General features: G+C 40.4%; 1 protein-coding gene across 2 annotated transcripts in view; it reads left to right on the top strand.

The window, feature by feature from the left end:
* Window positions 1–23,681, top strand: part of ZNF532 (zinc finger protein 532) — a 700,664-nt gene that overhangs the window by 498,725 nt on the left and 178,258 nt on the right. For both annotated transcript variants that reach the window (XM_044066159.1, XM_044066160.1), the window contains exon 5: window positions 1,000–1,176. In XM_044066159.1, coding sequence (XP_043922094.1) covers window positions 1,000–1,176 — 177 coding nt within the window. The remainder of the gene's footprint in view (window positions 1–999; window positions 1,177–23,681) is intronic.

The following is a 23,681-nucleotide window of genomic DNA, read 5'->3' as shown; positions in this document are numbered from 1 at the left end:
GAATATTTCACGCAGTCATTTATGTATTGTTTGGTACTACTAATACTCGTATAAAGCCACATGAATTCTTTGGTCTTTGCTGTTCATTTTGTAGCAGACTTGTACGTTTTACATTTTTTTCGTGGCTTTCAAACTTAGTGTAAATATAAATTGTATTATTAGTGAGTTCTTATGAAATGAAAAAAATATATTCTTTACTCACAAAGAATATTTTCTATAGATTTCAGTGTAGCAAAATCTACATATTTTACTTTTATATTAGGTTTGTTGTTATTTGAGTTTATGCTGTCTGCTTTCCCTGATTGTCATTATACATATGCAGTATAAAGGTGACCACACATATGTATTGCCTTGAAAATTTCATAAAAATATCTCCTTTAAGCACTGTAGATAGTAGTTTGAAGTTAGGGTCAAATTCATACCAGAATGACCTTTTGCAGTAGGCAAACAGCTGCATTTGCAGAACAGTCATTTGAAAATAAAAGTATAGCTTTCAGCTCTCTTCAGAGAAACAAAGCTGTCAGAAACTTAGTATAGAAAGTCATGACTTCAGCTCTAAACAGAATGTGTTTTAATGTAAAAGTGGTGTTTTGATTCTTTTAATTTTTGTCTTGTCAAATACATAAATAGTGTTTTCCTTAAAATTTAAGCTGCTTCTAATCCTGTCTTTCAAGATAGGAGCCCAGTCTAATTAAGTTTTATAAATAATTTTACCATTAACTTTCTGTAAACATTTTGTAAAAAAAAAAAATTTCAAACTTTTGTAGCTAAGGCACTTATATACACAGAGCAAACAGCTTGTTTGGTAACAATCCTGTGGTTAGTAGTCTGTAGTTAAAGGGTTAAGTGAGCATTATGTAAAGTCATGCTATGGATGCTAGTGCTAATAATTGTTGAACGTTGTGTGGTTTTCATATTTCACTATAGAAGTGTAGTCTGTTAAACATTATATAAGAAAATATTACATTTTTCAATAATGACATGTTTTGATTCTTGCAGTTGTGTACATTGCAACGTTGTCTACTCTGATGTCGCAGCGCTCAAGTCTCATATTCAAGGCTCCCATTGTGAGATCTTTTACAAGTGTCCCATTTGTCCAATGGCATTTAAATCTGCCCCAAGCACACATTCACATGCCTATACACAGCATCCTGGAGTCAAGATAGGAGAACCAAAGTAAGCATCTATTTTATAACTTTTGCTTTCTTCTGTCTGTCTGTCTGTCTTTCTTCTATTAAAATGTTTATTGAACCTGCCTTTTTAAGGACTTAAGTTGTACAAATAAGTATGGAAATATAACGTCCAATGCTAATTATAACAAGGCATACTGGTTTAAAGCTTCAGAATCTGCCTTTCTTTGCATTGGTTTGAAGTCATTGTAATAAATTTTACTTTGTGGTAGGTTAAATTTAATAGGAAAATAGGGCCTAGAGGCTAAGTTTAAACATCAGCTCACAATCTAAATGTCAGTGTTCATTAGTTATCTGTGTTATCTAAAATGAGTTTAAGTTAAATTTAGCCTATGTATAGTCCATTACAGTGTTAAAGAAGAAAAAGTATGTAATCGAGTCTGCTGGAATGCTGTCACATTTTAAAGTCTGCCTTAAGAAAGTGATGATATTCGTAAACAAGTAAAATGTGTAATTGCTAATACATTTTACATGATTTGTTACTGCAAAGATTTTAGAGAATTCAGAAATCTTACACTGCCGTTGATCAAAACACATCATTGCTTTTTATGTCTTGCAGTAGCCCACAACTGGATCTGTAGAAAAAAAAATCATAAAAAATATATTTAAAATGCGCTTTTGTTTATTGTATAACCACACTACATCTCTTCATGTGTGCTGCCATTGAATGAGCCAGCTAGCTTGTTAGACTGAAGTTGTCTTTTTTTTTTTTTTTTTTTGTGAAAGTACCATGTAGGTTTTAAAACTTTGTGTCAAAATAAAACAAAAGACTAAAAGCTAACTCTGATGCAAGTGAATAGTTTATCAAATTAATCAGTGTTTGTTTTGCACCATTAAAACAGTGCTTTTCAAAGATAAGACAGTATTAAAACTGTGATAGCATACTTTTGAAAAAGAGTCCGATGATAAAAAAAAACAAAAAACAAAACAGCCTGCCATCTTACTGCAGAAGTAATCAGTCGTATGGGTAAATCAGCATCGTCTTACCTTGCTGCACCACTCTACATTGCTGTGAAGTATTTTGGTCCTCATACACACGCACGCGCGCGCACACACACACACACACACACATATATATATATATATATATATAGGTTCCCTTTTAAATCATCGAATGTTCAGAACATCGAAGTTCTGATCATCGAGACCAGAACATCGATGTTCAGAACATCGAAGGTTTAAAGTGGAAGTGCCAGGTAAGTGAGATTGTGGAATGTAGGGTGTGTATGCAGGGCAGCAAGGTGCCCTGCATATTGTGTGTGTAAGTGTGTGTGTGCCATCTGAGTGTTGGCATTGCAGGTAGGGTATGTGAAATCTCCCGTTTACCGCTACCACATATAGAGGTAAACAGGAGATTTCCCTTACCCCACTGTAGTGCGATCTCGGAGTTGGAATATTAAAGTAGGGGGGGGTGTTTGTGATTTTTTTTTTTACGGTTCATTTTGAATTTTTGATGTTCTGAACATCGATGTTCTGGTCTCGATGTTCTGAACATTCGATGATTCAAAGTGAATCTATATATATATATATATATATATATATATATATATATATATGTGTGTGTGTGTGTTTGTGTGTATACATATTCCCATTTTTTTGGTAAATCATTTGCAAATGTGCATTTTCACTATACTGATGTCTTCGAGGGTAATTAATGAACTTTAAGCTTTGTGACGTTAGCATGGGAAGGCATCCCATCATTCTTGCAAAGGGATGCATGCATCCATGTAGTCTGTGAGTACATCAGCTCTATAGTGCTATTGCCAAGACATACCTAAGTTTATTTTAGCCATTGTTTAGTTAAGTGTTCATGAAGCTTTTATTAAAAAATATTGTAAATACACATGGACTTTGTAGTCACTGTTAAATCTGTAGCTAGAAGGGGGATTACACTGTGGCATATGTTTAGTGCTGCCATTATGAACATGGACAAATCACTTTATACAGTTAAACTAAGGACAGTTTTTTTCATATAACCCTTGATTTTCATGAGCACTGCAAACATTCTGGCACTTCCCTTCATTGTAAAGCAAACCATTGTCACAGTCCCCCCCCCAAGATATTTGTTATTTTATGACTACTCTTATGAGCTAAAAGGATGTTTTGAATCATTTAGTAAAACATGCTTGGCCAGAGCATTTTATCTGTTGCCTTTAACAAAATTAGAATATTGCTCTCCCCCTTTGCTTAAATGTGCATATTTCCAGTATAAAAAGTTCCACAGTAACATACAGTTGCTCAAAAATACTTTCAGTATGACATGAAAAAAATCTTTAAACACATACAATTGACTGCTAACGAAGATGCTGAAAAGTATTTCCTGTTTTCATGTCATCTACAGACTTAACAGTGACTACAAGGATATGCACTTTGCACAATTTCTAATAGTCCTTCAACACTTCTGTTTCTCTTAAATGTAAACCTAAGGTTGCGTTCTACAATGTCATTTATCTGTTGATCTAAATGTGAACCATTGTTTTAACAAAACATTCTTTAAAGATGTCTTCTCATTCTAAAGCTTTACTGTTTCACAGTGTTAAACACTTGTTAAAAAAAGTGTGATAGACAGTTTCAATTTCTTTTTAGAACGTGGTGTACAATCATACCTTTCATAAAAAATAGAGCTTGTATCATGACTCACCCTCATTAATTGATTTTTTTTTCAATATTTGTCTTAATATGACTTGGTTAACAGCTGTGTAAATCAATGAATGCTTCTTTTATACTGTTTTTCTATAATTAGGGAATTGGGAAGCACCCATTTCTACACATATGCCCAGATATCAAGAAATGCTGTAGAAGTAGGACTAATAGTAATTTTTGTTTGAGTTTGTTGTCAGAGGTGCTTACAATCTTGAGTAAAGTACTGCCTCACCCTCTTTTCTCTCCTCTCTAATCAACAATAACACAATTCAGAACTGTTTATGTAAGTTTACTTTTCCAGTGCTCTGTCCCCTCCATTTATACATTTTCTCTTTTCTTTTCTTCATACTGTTACATAGTGTTGTGTGCTAGGTGAAGTGGTATCCCGAGCAGTTCCACAGACTGGTGCCCCTTTAATTTAAAGCTGAGGACAAAAAAAAAAAAAAAAGTCTTCCACTCCGAAATGTTACTGTAGTATATTCTTTGCTACAGGTACTAATACACTGACCCCTTAGATGCAGTACTGACATGCATTACAGAAATCCCAATATCACATGCTGCTTCTTACATGAATGTACTGCGGCTGTGCAACGCTAGCCCCCTTCACCCCACCCTAGTTATAGGTCTAGTTGTGTAGCCCCCAGCTTCCACTTACAGGTTTAACTATTCCTTTTAGACATACACACACTATACTGCTGCAGTTATTCCTCAGGCACTGTCGGTCACAGTCAGCCAAATGATGCAGAACCCTCTTGTGTTCTTCCCCCACAAGTGGGAATGGCTCACCAGTCATGTTTATAGATACTTTGGATGCTCCTGGTTATATGCATTAACATGCTGGTTTGATGTTGTACTTTTCATTCTACCTCACTGATGGGTTACAGATCCGATCCTCGGATCCAACTTGGCCGCATCGTCCATACTTCAGATCCCATTCTTGAGTTCCTCCCTCTTCCCATAAAGCACCACACTACCTCTAACTCCTCAGATCTTGTTTACCACTATCGGGGTGAGACAGAAGATTCCACAATCTTGAGTGGTAAAAGGATTTAACTTATCTTATTTAATTTATCTAGTTTATCTGATTTATCCAGTTTAGCTAAATTCCTTTTCTTCTTGCATTTCCTTCCTCCCATGGCCTGTTTAAGGCTAGAAATATTGCTTTTTGTTGAGGTTTGAAAATTTCCAGTTGTTCATCAAATGCTTGAACTCTTCAAATAACAGCATACTTTTGCCGTTCCTACTCCAAGTCGTAAAGTTTTAGACACTAATAAGAGCATTGTTGCTTAGGATGTGTCCCAATTGTTGCCTTGTATGGTTGTCTTGTTCCCTTGGGATTGTTTATGACGGTTAAAGACAGTGCTGTTTGGGTGAAGAGTCTGACTGGGTTTCATGCACTCTTCTTTGTTTGCTGTAGACAGCATGGAGGGAATGGGCCAGGGATTTAGCCCTCTGAGAGTTAAGTAAATAAGAGGATAGCACTCATTTGCTACAGTACATGATACTTCTCCTCATGCGAAAGCTCTGTAACACTTTCAGCACCATACCATGTTGATGGTGTATAAAATTGCTTTTGCAGGATCTTGGTATTTACATTGTCCTTCTTGACTGACAGTCTGCCGCTGGCCATAACTTTCAACCTCCTAGAGCAAGAAATTTGGACAAAGGCCCAAAATAGGGACTGTTTGTACATTTTGCCCTTATGGACTTAGGAAGTTGATAGTGTAACAGGTTCTGAATTAGCATAAGTTTTTCTGAAACTCAAGTGTCTGTTGTTGTTTTCTGACTTAATCTTTAATTCTTAGCCAGTAGTTGCCAGAAAGCCGCAGTTTTGCGAAAAACAGACCAATAATGTGAGGCAGAATCTGGACATTCCATAAAGATCTGTACAGTTAAGAAGGTATGCTGCTAACTTGTGTGCTATAGTATCACTGCTAACAAGTCATGTATCTCCCTGATTATGGACCTTTCTGCTTCTGCTTAGAAGCTGTCTTTATGCCTTTTAAAGTGTTCCCTTGTTCGTGTTTTTCCAATAACGATACAAAAAAGAGAGAAAGAAATGGAGGGGAAAAAAGAGGAGGAGGAGGAAGAAGAAATTATTTATTTATTTATTTACAGTTTGTTTGCCAGGATAGTCCAATTGGGCCACAAGGAGCCCATTTTCAATGGAGTCCTGGGGAGAAAAGCTCCAGAAAAATACAAATACATAGTACACATTGCACATTTACATTACAGATTAATGCTAAGTAAATATAATAAGAAAAGGTTAACAATGATAGAATACATCAGTATAGTTTGTAAAACAGGAATAAAATTTGGGGATCCAGCTCCTTGTTAAGGTTTCTACCGGGGCTCAACCCCCGTGAAATAGAAATGGACACACTCAACCAGGAATTCTGCTCCATGGTCACAGATCCAAAGTTCCTAGGGACCTCCGTCAATTCATAAAGCTTTGAGTCTGCCAGATTCTACTTCAGGATGTCTTTGCCACTTGTATGCTGATCACTTCGGATCCCAAGCCTCCGAATCCAAATAGCTGAGTTATTTTTTTACTGTGAGAGGCTAGGCATCAGAGTGGAGAGTAGGTTAATGTGGACATCTGTGCAGAGTTTGTACTCACTCACCTAACTTTGGGGGGAGTGTCATCTCATGTGAATGAGTGCGTAACTAATGTTATATAGAGATAGTCGGACTTGCAAAGCACGAACAGCAAGAGACGCTTCACCTTACTAAAGGAGCTGTACTTAAGCTGCCCTTGCCCAGCTTGAGAAATCACTCAAGATTGGCCAGATAAGATCAGTGGCTGAGATGAGACAGTATATAATCAGCCTCATAACCCTAGTTTAGGCTACCCTATCTCAGAAGCAGCTGAGCTGTTCCTTTTTGGATCTGGTGCCTTCAGAACAGAAGCCTTTGAGCTGTCAGTCTCTCCTCAGATCAGGGATTCTAGCATCCAAAGGGTAGCTGATGGACTGGAGAAGCTAGGCCCTTTCATGAGATCTGTTTCTCTCGGATCTGGAGTGATTTGGCTAACAGCAGGCTTCCTTCAGATCTGAGACATCTCTCGGGCTCAGTGAGTTTCTTTATGTTTGTTGACCTTAAACCTGAATAAACATTAAGGTATTTAGCTCAGATAGGTAGCAGCGCACGTCCTGCTTTTTTATCTGCCTTTTAGGCACAAATAACTAACTTTATAAAGTTGAGAGCTTGTTTGGTTGTCTTTCCTCCTCCTTTCACAGGAAGACATGGATGGCTTGATAGGAGAGTCTGTGCCAAAAGCTGTAGGGGCAGTGTTTGGGAGTTGACCTCCAAGCTCTGCCTCGATGGAATTACTCTTCCCTTTTAATTATATCTAGGAATATTCACACCTGGTTTGGCACTTCTCTCTCCACTTGACATAGGCGGCTTGTTAATTGCTCATTTCCCGGGCCCCTGTTTGCAAATGTCATATCCTAAAACCCCTTCTTACACTTATCAAGAATATCAGAACTTGCAAGAGGTTTGGTATGCTTGGCTAGGCTTTAAAAGCCCCTTATGATCATTAGCCTATTGAACTTCTGTGAACCAATGAGCCTAAGGCATGGACTTCAAAGCAATCCACCCTAGCACAGGTCTAGGGGGATGCATTTCCCTGCCTTAGGTCTCTTATGCTGAAGGGGGGACTCTCCAGGGGTTTTCTCTTCCCAGTGGTGCTTCCTTCCTTATCCCTGTCTGAAACTGGCAGTCTAACTGAATAGTTGAGTGGGATCCTGTTTCATAGTACTGGAGACGATTTCCAAATCCTACATGTCCTTTCCCCCTCCCCACGTTCAGGACTATGTTTTTTCCTTTTGGAGCTTCACAAGTCCCCCCAGATATACTTGTTTACCAGCTGTGAATTTCTTTAGTCCATAAAACTTTCATAAGTTTGCTTCTATGGCAGATTCCCCAAAGTCTTCCTAACAGTTTTCTAATTCTTCATTAGATCTTCCCAACCAACTGTTGCATTCCCATTTCCAAATGCTGCAGGCTGTCCCATACCTTACATGGACCAAGACTCCTCCAACGCTATGATGCTTTGGGTAATCCTTTAGAACAACGTTGTCTAATGCCTCCTTCAGTGATGTTTCCCTCCTTAGGGTAGCACTGAATTAACCGGTCATCTGTTGCTATTACAACAAAGGAATAAGGCCAAGTATGCCACCGGAATTAAAACCTGTCAAATTCCATTCATGTATGTTTACAGCAAGGCAATCAGCATGTGCCGAAAAAGTGATATCAGTCATTACCAATTCAGAGCTTTTCCTTTTGGACTCATCTCAGCCCCCAGGGCGTTTACCTAATGCATGACACTGGTTGCAGCTCTCCTGAAACTCAAGGGATCCCAGCTGTTCCATATTTAGATAACTGGCTTATCACTTGCCCTAACCAGGCAGCATCTACTACAAGCCAGGAATTACCTTTTTTTCTTTCAGCTCTCCATATCCTTAGGCATTACAATAAATCTAGCAAAATCAAATCTATCCCCAGTACAGAATTCCTAAGGTATAAGCTCCCTTTGGATACTAAGGACCAGATAGCATCTTTGCCTCTTCATCGCATCACATCATTAAGAAATCAGGTAAGGGAGTTGCTCTCACTTACGTTCTCTTCAGCAATACCTATCTTACATACTCTTGGTTCTGTATCAACTGCCATTATACTAGTCCCTCTAGCAAGAGTTTTTATGCAAATCCTTCAATGGCCTTTGGCGGTTCAGTAGTCCATTCTTTTCAGTCTCTGCCTATTCCTATAAAAGTTACTCAAATTCGCAAACATCATATCCGCTGGTGGACCCAATTGGGCTACTCCTCTTCTAGTCTAGCTGTTTTTCTTCCTCCTCCGTAGCCACAATGACCACAGACACCTCCTACTGGGGTGGGGTGGGGACATTTCGGTGGAAAGTGAAACAAGGACATGTGGTCTTCCCTGGAAGCCAAGTTACATTTCTGTATCCTAGGGATGGGAGCAATCCCTTTCCCTTTTCCAATGTTGCAAATCTTTTAAGGCACTCTCCCCTTATGGACTATTACTATACATACTGACAATAGGTCAGTAGTGTGGCATACCAACTAACTAAGAGGAATCCATTCTTACCCTCTGTGCAGAGAGGCCATGAGTGTCTAGGAATGGGCAATATCATTAGACTGTTTTCTGATTGCAGCACATATGCTGGCGATATCCAGCATTCTCACTACTGCGGTAGACTGTTAACTGTTTGGGTTATGCCTTGCCAAAGATATACTGACCAACTAGTCTTCCAAAGTCTCTGGCACCCCTGCACACATACTTCCCCTATGGATCCAGAGACCCAGCAGCGTGCGTGACATTTTTTTCAATACTTTCTTGTCACCTTGCAATAGCACCTCTGGGCTTCTCAAGATTGATGATTAACTCTGATCTTCCATTTCTGGTAGATTAGTCCCCTTTGGAGAGCACTCCCACATAGAAATTATATTTCTTCTGTTTTTAACAAGAATTGAGACTGGGTCTCTCTAAGAATAGTGTCAATTTACTGTGTTGACATTTTGCAAAAACATCTTATTATATGATCTATTTTTACTTGCTGAGGCACTTCATGAGGGAAATGTGTTGTTTATCTACTTTTTATGAGTGAAATGAAGTAATCATAAGTTTCAAGGGATTGTAATTATATTTTGATTCTTGTGTACATTTCATGACAACTTACCTTCATTTTTTTTTTAATTTAACATTTGTTGACTGGGAAAGTCCAACTAGGACAGAGCCTATTTTCATCGGAGGCCCAGGGAGAAACGTTCCAGATGCATGTTTTTAGAATGTGGGAGGAAACCAGAGTACACAGAGAAAACCCACGAGAATGCAGGGAGAACATGCAAACTCCGCACAGAAGGCACCCCAGCCAAGAATCGAACCGGAGAACCTCTTGCTGTGAGGTGACAACTTTAACCGCTGCACCACTGTGACGCCCATTTTTCCTTAATTCAATTACATTTTCTGTGAAAAGGGACTTCTAAATTGTGGGGGATCAAAGTGTATTGCTTGTGCATTTACACTTGTGATATTTAGGGAGCGGTGTAGTGAAATGTAAGTGTATGTACTGCGTGTGAACACTAGAGTTGCAACTTATCTTTCATCTGTTTTGTTCTAGCAGTGCTTACTGACAAACAGACTTCTCCATCAGCAGGAACATGGATACGCTTACTGGTCCTGTGGTTCCTTCTCTAGCTGTACCTAAAAAAGAAGAAAACAAATTAAAGAGCCCGTGCCTGCAATGTGGGCTCAGTCTGTGCCTCAACTATTGGTGGGTGACTCTGTAAGGTCCCTGTGTTGTAGTCCCTTCTGCCACCATCCACCAGGGTTTAGCCTTGTCATCTGCGGCTGTTGTAATGTCCATAGTGGGCATAGGGAACCATATTCTTTGGGTATAGGAATTTCTCTGTGAGGTTCTTCCCAGAGTGGCTGGGGTAGGAAGCCTGTTTCCTGGGCTGAAGTGTCATCCATCATCAGTCAGTCTCCATCTAGGGATGTTCCTACAAAAAAGAAATAAAGGGTTACACATGTTTCTTCTAAAGATGGTATGTCCGTTAGTAAAGATAAACTACTTACCTTAGCTAAGGGTGTATTGCAGATTTTGAATCTTGTGGAACAGCAGGAAAATTAAAACATGGCTCTTAATTCCACAACTCTTAAGGATGTTTTATTAGAGGATTTTGGTAATGATTGGGACAAGGCTTTTGCCTTTTGCTGTGTTTTCCTCAAAACCACCTTAACTGATTCCGAGAAAAAAGTGTTTTCACGGTTTCTGCTGTAGAGAAGTTTTCTTTTTCTGACACTGTGTCCAGGATGGCTAATGTATTTTTGTGGGAACACAGGGATGTTCTTGTCTCCTCAAGGAGATACTGTGTTGTGTTACAAGTGGATATGCCGCATACTGCAGTTATTCCTCTTATTATGTCAGTCTTGGAGGATGTTTTTGATTCTGTCTGGAATAGTCCTGATAGTCACTCTTCAGTTCCCAAAATTTGCAGATAAACTTCAGTAATCTTCAGTCTAACAAGTATTTGTTTTCTCACCTCAAGTCTAATTCAGCAGCTATTTCTATTTCATCTCCAGCTGCTAATAAGATTCTGGTCAATGCTAATACTTCTCCTTTGGTCAGGAATGGTAAAGCCTTTGACAGGTTTGGAAAGATCATTTTTTTCTTTCAACTCTATCCTTCAGAATCCTGAATTACCGGGCTGATATGTTGAAGTACTTGTTTGAGGAACTTTTCTATCACATTACTCTCAGAAGGTAGGTCCTTTCCAAATCCTATTATTGCTACTCTTTCTCAAGTATCTAAACAATGTTCTTCTGTTCTCATGTTCCAGTATTCCAAACCCTTGGATGTGAGGATGTTATGGTATGGCATCTGTCGCCCCATTGATCGCTAGGGTTGATTCGGCTGAGCTGGCTGTGTAGGTGGGTGTCCCCTTCCTCCTCACTACTCAATGTACATTACTCCTGATGCTCTGCGCTTAGTTGAGTAGCTTGGAACACTCATAATGGTTCAAGCATTGATTTTTAAGATTTATTAAAGGAAAAGTCTGCCATCTCCTGCAGTTTAACTCAACTCTTGGGTTTCTTTTCTCCTTGCAGTATTCCAGTTATGTTTAGGTGCCAGAAGCTGGTGAAACTTACTTGTAGTACCCCCCCCCCCAGCAGTAGCAAATCCCACTCAGATCAACTCCCACCACTGTCATGTTACTGATGTCTAGGGTGGAATATAAGGCTTTTTGTCAGGTTCATAGAGTAGTAGTAGGCTAGATAGCCTCATGAGCCTTTTTAAGCCTAGCCAATTGCCCCATTCGAGAATCAGACCTTCTACTTTGTGGCTGTAATGTAAACACCTTAACCATTACTCCAACCCTCAAGCATGCATTTTCTGAAGGATAATATGTCTAATGGGGCAGGTTTTTTTTTTTTTTTTAATATTGTTCTTATAAAATCAAAGTAGCTGGAATAACAGGTTTTGTGTTAGTGTGCATTTTCTAAGGGATAGGAAGTTTGAAGTAGGGACACATTTTAAACATTGAACTTATTAACTCAGAAAGATCCTGGAACAATTGGTGTTAATGAAACTTTAAAAGGATATATAATATATATATTTTTGCTACTTTTAACACTGTAGTAACACAGTTGTGTTCATCCTTTTGGCTGTAAATCAAGATGAACACGCCCACACAGATGGGCAGCTCCACTTGTGGGGATGGGGTGGGGGGTGGGGGGGATATTACAAGTAAGTTATGCCGGGAGAACAAAAAATGGCAAATGTCATGAAATTTTACAAGAAAAAATATTTTCTGGCTTTTTTCTAAATGTCACAGACAAATGTGTATTACATTTTAGTCATCTTAATTTCATATAAAGCAGTATGAACAACATATGTTGCATATTACAGTTTCTATTTTGGTAATGAAATGAAAATAATACTTTTTCATTTGAAGATGGTATAGTTTGTCCTGCACAGGCAAGTTTCAGCAAGAACATTATACTTTGACTTACTAAAAAGATGACAGTTCTAATAGTTGACCACATTTTTATGTAGTAATCCAGTTGTAAGCTGTACTTTCAGTAACTGCAGAAGTTTTATAGAAAGTAGTATTACTGTTACTTAGTCATACACACCGGACTACTGATATTTGTCATGCTCAAGGACTGCGGTTTTGATGAAGTTAGTGTAATGCAGTAGTAACAAATCAAGGGGTAGCAATGCAACAGAAGTGGGAAAATGTAATGTATGAAGGCATGTGTGCCTCAGTTTAAAAACAAATCTCCTATACAAATTCAGAAACAGGTAGTTGTATGTTTATGAGCAAGAAACAGCAAGCACAGCTCAACAAGCTCCTGCGTGGTGCCCTGCAGAGTTCTACAGCAGCAGAGAGACAAAAGAGAAACTTTGGAGTGATTTTCTTGCTGCCTTTAGCTAATTCCACCTAAAACGCCAATTTTTTAGAGTTTCTGTGATTTAAAAAGCTTGTTTTGGCTACATGTTGTACTTATTTTATTGCCTGCACTTTAACAAAGTAATTTTTGTGTTTAAATTACCTGTTTAACAGTTGTAGGCTGCACACTCAAGTGTGATAGCCATTTCTGTGCATTTAAAGTGTTTTTTTTTATTGTATCTGTTTTATTTTCTGAATAAAACAAAAAAAAAATACTTGTTTTCCTGTCTTTCTAAGCTAGTGTAGTCCAGTGTTCAGGTTAGTGCTGAATTCAGGGCGCTGTTACAAGTTTCTGTGTTTGCCCATACCTTACTTGGATAGAAGGAATTTTCTCTGTTCACCTGTGAGAGATGGGAGCTTTGAGCAGCCTATCTGTCCCTGGAGGAGTGGTTTCAGCCCAGAAATTAGTAGTTTATTGGCCATTTTGGGCTAATTTCTATCTCTTTCATTTCCCTCCTATAAAACCCGCATTTGCAAGGTTTTTGTGCTTGTATACAGCTCAGCAAGCTCCTGCCTGAAGCCCTGCAGAGTTCTACAGCAGCAGTGAGACAAAAGAGAGACTTTGGAGTGATTAAGTATCATTTTTCTGCATTTTCTTGCTGCCTTTCGCTAATTCTGCCTAAAACGCCACATTTTTAGAGTTTCTGTGATTTAAAAAGCTTGTTTCAGCTACATATTGTACATATTTTACTGTCTGCACTTTAACAAAGTTGTCTTTGTGTTTAAATTACCTGTTTAACTGTTGTAGGCTACATACTCAAGTGTGATAGCCATTTCTGTGCATTTAAATTTTTTTTGATTTTATCTGCTTTATTTTCTGAAAAAAAAGCAAAAAAAAAATACTTCTTTTCCCGCCTTTCTAAGCTAGTATAGTCCAGTTTTCATGTTAGTGCTGAATTCAGGGCTGTGTTACAAGTTTCTGTGTTTGCCCATAACTTACTTGGATAGAAGGAAGTTTCTCTGTTCACCTGTGAGAGAGGGGAGCTTTGAGCAGCCTATCTGTCCCTAGAAGAATGGTTCCAGCCCAGAAATTAGTAGTTTATTGGCCATTTGGGCTAATTTCTATCTCTTTAATTTCCCTGCTATAAAACCCGCATTATTACGGTTTTGCGCGCCGGGCAGCACCGGTTAGCTAGAGTATAACTATTCCCGGTTCCACAAAGTCTACTGTTCAATTTTTCCCTTGGAACTAGACAAACTTTCAACTTAAGCACTCAAACCATTCACTTCTCAGCCCAGCACTTGCTCAAAACTCATAGCAAGCACTAATAAACCTTAGCACTAGACCACCCCCCCATACTGTTGAGAAGGACAAGGCTCTCTATTCGACCTTACCAGCCAATCAGTAAAACAGCTCACTGTACCTATCCAGGCATGTCCAAAGGGCAGTTTCAGATGTACTCTGCAGTCCAACTGGTGAATCTGGACATTTTGAGGCAATGTTACAACTGCCTTATGTACACAGACAACCCTCTCCTCCTACCACCAAACAATAATACATGCGAGAGATGCAATTATACAGCCAAACTGGAGGCTAAGCTCTCGCAACTCAAGACTGGACCAGACAGTCAAGAGGAGAAGGGAATTACTTGCATCAGACCACCAGTCTTACATAGACCTATGAAACCAGCACCGGCAAAAAACACACTTGGAGGCTCTAAATAAAAATCTGCAAAAGCAACAGAGACCTCCAAAGAGGACATCCAAGCAACCTTCACCCTCCCCAACACAAACTATGAAACACATACTTCACAAAACCAGTGTACCACACAATCACAGCCCTTAAGGCAAAATAACATACCCAGCACACTAGTAATAGGTGACTCTGTAGTCAGGCACACTGACGTCCCACTCACTAGGCTGAACAAGGAGAAGGTTACTGTTAGCTGCCTGTCGGGTGCCAGGATCCACCACATAACACAAGCACTCAGGTCACTCCAGAACAAGTACAAATACGATTCTGTCATTGTCCATGTTGGTGTGAAGGACCTGAGCCGTACTTCCCTGGACTACATGAAAAGAGACATGGAAGAGTTCTCTGATTATGTAGCCCAGGCCAGTATGATCCTGACCCTGAGTAGCATCCTGCCCTCACCAAGAATGATACCACGGTATAAAGAAAAAATTATCAATTTCAACAAATGGCTAAGCTTCTGGTGTCATTCAGAGGGGATCCAGTGTCTGTCAGCCTGGGATGACATGCTCGACAAGCCACTCTGCTTCACTAGAGGCGGCTTGCACCTGTAACCCTTAGGCTTTCGAATACTGGCCAAGGCTCTTGCCACCCCCATAGTGCCTTTTTTAGGCAAGGCTCAAAAGACAACCCCACCACCGTAAATAGCACAAGTAACAAAAAACTGAGGATAATGCTATTCAATGCCAGAAGTCTAAACCTCAAAATGCATGCACTCGAGGTACTCCTCAGTATGGAGAAAATTGATATATGTGCAGTAACAGAAACTTGGTTTAAGGCTTCAGAGAGCACCCCAGCACTACCAGGCTACAACTCATACCATACATTTCGGCCACAATACCCGGACCGAAATACAAAAGGCAGGGGCATGTCCATATTCATCAAGGATACCCACACCTCCAGGTTAGTGGCACAGCACAATGCTTCAGAGATCATCCACATGCAACTAACAACGGGCAGAACAGTTCAAATTGTAGCTTGCTACAGATCACCCACCATATCCCAGGACCCCCATTCTGCATTTCTGGAAACACTGGGAAACAAACACTCTGATATTGGGTGATTTCAATTACCCAAACATTAACTGGGAGAACTACTCAAGTATTAACTCCCTTGCCCAACATTTCCTAGAATTTATAAACTCAAATGCCCTGGATCAACTGGTCAACACCCCCACCAGAGGTGACAACATATTGGACCCGGTCATCACCAACATGGGTGACCAGTGTTGCACACTGGAGGTCAACCCCTCGCTGGTTATATCTGACCATAAACTAATCACTCTGGATATCCACATTCTGCCCCCACCCTGGTCAAAGAAACCACAATGAAATACTTTTCAAAAGCAAACTTCACATTACTTAAGACTGAGGTGGAAAGTTTCAAATCCCCCATGCTAAAGGATAACGTCACCCAAGCTGCAAAATCCTTTACTAATGCACTCTACAGGCACCTACAAGAATGCATGGATCGTGCTATCCCAAGCAAAACCAAGACTCACTCCTCCAAGAAAAGGAAACCAGTCTGGTGGACCCCTGCTATAAACAAGCTATACAATAGAAGGAGGAAACTAATACAGAAAAGAGTAAAATCCCAAGAGGGGAAGACATCCCTGATTAGTATCAGCAAGAAAGTACGATCTCTCATAAAATCATTCAAGGCTAGCTTTGAAAGAAAAAATTGCCAAAGACTCCAAAGATAACCACAAGGCATTCTTTAGCTATGTTAAGAATTTAAGTGGCAATTCCCAGATCTGCTCAGAGTTAGTGCAGAATGGCACAAAATACACTGAATTGACCGATATCGCCAACATCCTGGCAGACAGGTTCAGTGCAAACTTCACCCCCCTCTCACCCCCAAAAAGGGCTCATAACCATATCAGAAGAATGTAGTGCCCTTGAAATTACAGACACTCAGGTTAAAACAGCCCTCTCCACAGCCAGAAACACAGCCTCAATGGGACTGGACGGTGTCCCAGGCTGCCTCCTAAATGAGCTCAAAGATGAACTAACCCCTCACCTAAACACACTGTTCAAACTCAGCCTCTCCACAGGCTACATGCCCGTAGAGTGGCACACAGTAACGGTTATTCCGCTACACAAAGGTGGAGCCACAGCAGACCCAGGGAACTATAGCCCTATAAGCCTGACTAGCTTGGTCTGCAAGGCTATGGAACGCATCATCATGGATTTCATTAACAGAGACATTGGGAACCTCCAAACACTGGACCGTACCCAGTTCGGCTTTGTTAAGGGCAGATCATGCCTCCTAAACCTGGTGGACTTCTTTGAGACAGTTACCAAGGGTATAGACGAGGGAAAGGTAATCCACACACCCTCTCAAAGGCCTTTGACACCATTCCCCATTCTGGTGTTATAGAAAAGCTCACAAACGCCGGTTACGGACTCTCCAATAAGTGTAACAGCACTATTATTACCTATATATACTATATAAGACATCTGACTGAAAAAATATACTAAAATTACCTACTAATGAAGTTTCCTTCATAAAAAGTGTATATATATATATATATATATATATATATATATATATATATATATATATATATGTCTATGACATGTTGGTTCGGTATATGTATAAAACTTGTCATAATGCTGAACCTAACAAAATACTAACAAACATTTGTATATGAAAATCATATATATATATATATATATATATATATATACAATACTGATATTACATTTAAAATTTTTTCAAAGAAAAAAACTTGTTTCAATGTTAAAAGATGTGGTTCCAAATACCGACAAGTCTACTGAAACTGGTATCCCCCTATATGTGTGTAGTCACCTGTAAACCTGTTTGTTAGTATTTTGTTAGATTCAGCATTATGACAAGTTTTATACATATACCGAACCAACATGTCGTATATACACTTTTTATGAAGGAAACTTCATTAGTAGGTAATTTTAGTATATTTTTTCAGTCAGATGTCTTATGTAGTATATATAGGTAATAATAGTATACATTCAATAGGAGACATCTTTATTTAAGTTTTATAATTATTTTAGTTTTAAGATGTAATGTCATGCACTATTTATACAATTTTTAAAATTTTTTTCATATATTGTATGCACTTTTCATTTTCGTACAGATTTTATACATGTAGCGGATTATGTATCATGATCAAACAAGTCAAAAAAGAGGGATATTTCTTTTTCAGCATGGTTATATGCTAGATGTATTGTATATGGTTTATGCAAGTTACAGCTTTAAGAGGCGTGTTTTTTCATCAACGGATACAAAGTCATTGCTTGTATCCGATAATTTTGGCGCCTTATTTTAAATAAAACGCAAGTTACAATATTAACAAGAGGTTCTGAAGAAGCCCACTATACGAGTAGGTGAAAGGGCTTAACCATCTCTATTTGTTATGTGCTGTCAGTTATGGGAGTTTTGTCTTGTTTTTATCGTACGTTCATGGAATAAAGTTTTGCTGAAATTGCACCTATTTATGTTGTGCTGACAGTTTTTGGAGGTTCGTTTTGCCATTTGTTTTTACCGTTCGTTTATGGATTAATACTTGCTGAACTAGAGGTACTGTTACACTTATTGGAGAGTCCGTGACCGGGGTTTGTGAGTTCATTGCCTTTTTGGTCTTTTCAGTTATTATAGACAAGCTCACCAGCCTGAGCATAAACCCCTACATCACGAGATGGGTTGCCAACTGGCTCACAGACAGAACCCACATGGTAAGAGTTGCAGGAGCTAGGTCTGACTCTAAACCGGTTACAATTGGCATTCCCCAGGGCTCAGTCCTAGGACCCCTCCTGTTCGGCATATACTTCTCAGAGGTACAGGCAAGTGCAGGAGGACTATGGCTGACCAAGTTCGCAGACAACTGCAAGCTAGGGGCTATAATTGACTCTCCAGCTGACACAGACATCCTCCAAAAGGGTCTCACTGAAACAGATACCTGGTGTCAAAACTATGGCCTCAAGCTAAATGCCAAAAAGTGCATAGTCATCCCCTTTGGAAAAAACAAAGTACCCACAAATTACCACATAGGTGGTAGCCCCCTAAATATGGAAGACGAAATAAGGGATCTGGGGACCTAAGTAGATATTTATCTCTCCTTTGATAACCACATTGCCAAAGTGGTTAGAAAATTCTTCTATGTGGCCCACCTAATCACTAAAGGGTTTGCATCCAGATCAAAAGAGGTCATTGTGCCCCTCTACGCATCACTCATCAGACCCATCATAGAGTATAATTCCCCATTTGGGACGTACCTTACAAGACACCTGCAACAGCTGGAAAGACCACAGAAGTACATCACCAAGAGGATCACTGGCCTCAAACAGATGCCCTGTATAGCTCGACTGAAGAAACTCTAGCTGTACTCGGTTGCATACCGCCTACTCGGAGGTGATCTCCGCCTGATATACAAGGCCATGTCCAACCCAGAATTGATGGACATGCTCCACCTAAAGAAAACCATATCCCCTCGAGCCACACATTCTAGGGATCTAAACCTCACCGCAACAATAAATAGGACATGCTGGAGGGATAGATTCCTGTCCCAGAGACTTCCCATGCTGTGGAACAAGATTCCAATCTACATTAGGCAGAGCTCCTCACTAACACTCTTCAAGAGAAACCTTGATGAGTGGATGGGAAGCAGGAAGTTTACCCTGGGTATCACTTCAGTGGCTGTGCTGGACAGAGGCACAGGGAACTAATCTAAGGGGGTGACGAAAGCCAACACATTCCAGCTAGGCTTATAAATGCCTTTGGGCAGATAGCCTAGTACCTACCTATGAACCTATTAGCATACTTGTCCAACATTCAGGGTAAAAGAAAAATCATCTTCATGCTGCTGTAGACACTGGTGAGCAGCAGAACCAGATGTCTTCACTCAGGTCACTGTTGCAGTATTCATAACAGATGGGTTGTAGCTTGCTAATGTCTGGCCAGGGTACCAAAGCTTTACCTTTTTATGATGTGTGTCCAGATGATAATGTTAGCTTATTGGTGTAAGAGTTATAAAATCAGGTACATGTGTGAGATCCTCAGACTGTCTTACTGTCAGCCAGAGTATAGGTCATTGCACGCAATGGACTGTGATTGTTTGTTCACTCAGTACTGTAGCTTTACTCGATGGATCAGATAAGTGCCTCATTGGGGATCCTTCCTTTCTAAACCCTTGACTGTTTTGTTAACTGTAATTAGAAGTCAGCTAGGAGAGGTAAGTGTGAGTGCGGTAGACAAATTCTGAATAAAGACTTGTACGCTAAGTGCCTGTTCTGTCTAGGCACTGAACAGACCTATAAAATATGCTCCATGTGTTAGCCATTTATCCCTAAAACTGGTCAGTCTAGGCTGTGTACACTTAGTACTTTCCTAGAGACTCAGTACCTTAAATGCTTGGGCTAATCCACCATTTTGGAAGGTCCAGACGTCATCTTCCCACCGAAGAAAAAAATTAAAAGACCTAGAGAGGATTCGCTTTCCATCATCTCAGAATCGGACATACCTGCTAAGGTAGCCGAACCCACTGTACGCCAATGACATTTTCATGAGCCCTCTATTGTTATCCCACTGGAGGCCTGTACAGCTCTAGAGGTCTTGCAGATGACTGAATTCTGTAATGAAGAGCACCTCATTATTCTGGAGGGCCGTCACTAAGTCCTTCAGATCATTGTGCTGGAAGAGATTCCTGGTAGTCTAAAAGAAATGTGCCAAGACTCAGAACCCCCTAGGCTATTTCAGGAAGATGTCACCCCCTAAAAAGTAAAATAAAAAGCTTAAGTCCTTCTACGTTCAAGGAGAAATAATGGATTAATTTTTCTTGGGGTTATTCAAGGCAATTATATCTCTGAAGCCTCCATCCTTTATGATCCAGCCTTCTCGGGCCACACTGCAGAAACAGGCTTTGGATTCTTTCTCCACTCATGAGGATCTGGAGGGGGATTCTGACCATTCTTTTGTCTACTGCTCTCAGTTACACTCCCCTAAACACATATCCTCAGATGAGGAGACTTGCTGTCTCCAATTCCCCCTTAGAAGAAGCCTTCTTTGGAAGGAGCTTGCAAAGCTTGATGAAGCATTTTACATGGCAATCTAAACAGGTGTCTGAGGTGCAAAAGAGATACTGCAGCTTATTAGACATGTGCACTGCTGCTTCTCCTCAAGTTACCCAGTGCCAGATGCTTACCTGGATGCATTTCAAGCCTCTGTTCTGCACCTGATTCTCAACCTCCTGCCCCAGAAAGGCCAGACAGGTTCTACAAAGTTCTTGATGAACTAAAGTACCTCTACTAAAACCCTGTGGCAGACCCAGCTGCAATACTTCTGGCCTTGGACAAACTTTCCAAGCTGCTTCCTGACACTAATAGTCTCCCCAATGACAAGGACAATTGAGTAATAGACAAGTGGGGTAGGAAAGTGTATACTTCCTCCTCTTTGATTTTTAGAGCCATTAACTAACACACTCAAATGACAAAATACTTGCTGTCTATGATACACACCCTAGCTAAGATCATCGCAGAGCCCCAGGCACCTGAATCAAAACAGCTAGTGGCCCAGGCTTCACAACTAGCCAGTATAAAATGCAGTTATGATAATGTGGCTGTTGCTAGCTAAGTGATCAGACAGTATATCTAGTTGTGATGCCTACCTATTCCAGAAGATTTCAAGTCAAAAATTCTAGATTCCCTCTTGGTTAACAACCTTCTGTTTGGCTGACAAGCTGCCAGTCTTTTCAAGGCTTTGCAGGAACAGGGCAAAACAATGAAAGATAGCCATCAGATTCTTCTTTCTGCCGTCCCAAGGTACCATAAAAATTATCCAGCAAAATCTACCTCCTTTGCCAAGAGAAACCCTAGTACACACCGTAGGCAAAGAAAAATTCCTAAGAAAAAAATTCCAATAGAAAACTTTAAAGGATACTCTTCCTGGGAGGCCTTGGTTTGGTGGTAAGCAACTGTGACTATATTTCACCCATCCCCCCTCATCCTCCACCCCCCCCCTCAAAAAGACTGCCTCTTTCCTTTCCATTCTGGGAAGCACTATCCTCAGACATGTGAGCCCTAAACATTATCAGGGAGGGTTATGCTATGCATTGGGCAAGCAGCTCATATTCCCAGGGAATACCCCTACCTCCTGCCAAACAAGTAACACCTGCTAGACCCTATTGTGCAAGACTTACTGGCTCAGGGAACCACAGAAGAGGTCCCCTCAACCTTTCTAGGAAAGGGATTTTACTTGAAGATCTTTCTTGTTCCAAGAAAAGAGGGTCAATGGAGACCTATTCTGGACCTCTCTTGCCTAAACACCTTTCTCAGAGTCCCCTCTTTCAGAATGCTGTCTTTATAAACTCTTCTACCCTTCAGGTTCCTCAGGTTTTCTTGGTATCCTTAGACCTAAAGGATGCTTATCTGCATATTTCCATCTGTTCTTCTTGCAAAAAAATTCTCAGGTTCTTTACTGGATTATCAAATTTTTAGACCAGTCTCCTTCCTCAGTGCTGCTTTGTCCTTTGGTTTTTCTACAGCTCCAAGGGTTTCATAAAGTGTCTGGCCCTTATGATTGTTTTCTGCTACACTCGGGGCATACAAATCTTCCCTTACCTGGATGACCTACTACTCCAGGCTTTATCCATCTTCATTATACTGTGTGATGTTTGATCCTCCTGGCATTCACCATCAATTACAAAAAAATCATAGCTGATTCCGATCCAACAGTTGACATTTCTGGAATGCAGTTGTCAGCCATGCATGCCTCTTTTCCTTAGAAGAAGGTTACCTGCTTAGCCACCAGGTTCTTAATGCTTTCCAGCAAAGATCAGTGCTCGGTTAGACAAACCCTAAGGACTCTGTGACTCATGGCTGCACAATCCCTTGCCCCTTGCCAGACCACACATTAGAAAAATACAATGCTGTTTGAAATCAGTGTGGTCCCAGCACTCTTACCTTCTCGAGAACTGTATTTCTTTTTTTCCTTTCATCAAGAAGGAACTCCTTTGGCAGACCAGTCAGGTTATTCTCAACCAAGGTCTTCCATTCACTCCAACCCCACACAACCAAGTCTTGTTTACAGATGCCTCAGATAGGGCATGGAGAGCTTAGACAGGAGACAAGAGAGTTCAAGGAGAGTGTCCTGCGCATGTTGTGAAAGAGCATATCAATGTAAAGGAAATGAGGGCACTCCTGCTAGCCCTACAGACCTTCTCACGTGTTTGGAAACCAGGCACTCCATTGGTGCACACAGACAGTACCACAGTGATTTGGTACAGAAACAAGCAGTGAGGCACAAGATCCTACCTCCTGTGCAGGATAGCTCAGCACCTAGCCTCTCAGCTGAGTCTTATACTGACTACAATGTATATCCCCCCTCTCAGCAAAATGTTTTGGTAGATTCTCTGTGCGGGGACATGGAGGACCCTCACGAATGGTATCTAAACACAGGGGTTTAAAAATCTGTAATTCACAGGTGGGGACTCCCCAGATTCAGGACCATCAACTACTCCCTCTTTTCCTCATTTTCCTCACAAGGAACGCATCACCTCTTGCCTATACGACAGATGCCTTCTCTTCCCAGTAGTCAAGGAATTTCCTTTACACATATCTCTCTCTCTGCCTCTACTCCAAAAGCTCCTACTCAAGTTCCAGAAAGAATCTCCAAAACCCCTGCTCTTGGCACTTCTCAGGCCATGACAGGACTGGTTTCCACTCCAGATTCACCTTTCAAAGGGAAATTACTGAAGAATCCCACCACAGCTGGACCGTATCACTCAACAGAAATGACAGTTTCTTCAACCCAGTCTGATCTCACTCAGTTTAACTCCTTGGATGATAAGATTCTAATCCATAGAGGACAAACCTTCTGTGAAGAGGTTGTTCAAGTCTTACAGGAAGCCAGTAAACCTAACATCAGGAAATTTTACACAGCCAAGTGGAAGAGATTCTCAGTCTGGTGCCTTAAGCACAAACTCCAACCCCTTCTATCGGACAGCCCCAGAGTACACCAATACTTGTGTGACTTATTACATTTGGGGTTGGCCTACTCTTCCATTAAGGTTCATTTATCTGCCATTATTGCTTGTCTATCTTTAGAGATGGCTGTCATGTCCAGGACAGAGGTTAAGCTTTTTTCTGAGAGGGGTTTTTATACCTTAAACCCTCAAAGAAGCCTATCATCCCACCATGG

The sequence above is a fragment of the Protopterus annectens genome, chromosome 1.part0 (genome assembly GCF_019279795.1).
Source record: "Protopterus annectens isolate FY-2018-M chromosome 1.part0, PAN1.0, whole genome shotgun sequence".
Classification (NCBI taxonomy): Eukaryota; Metazoa; Chordata; order Ceratodontiformes; family Protopteridae; genus Protopterus; species Protopterus annectens.
Note: the sequence above shows the minus strand (reverse complement) of the source record. Positions and strands in the feature narration are given on the sequence as shown.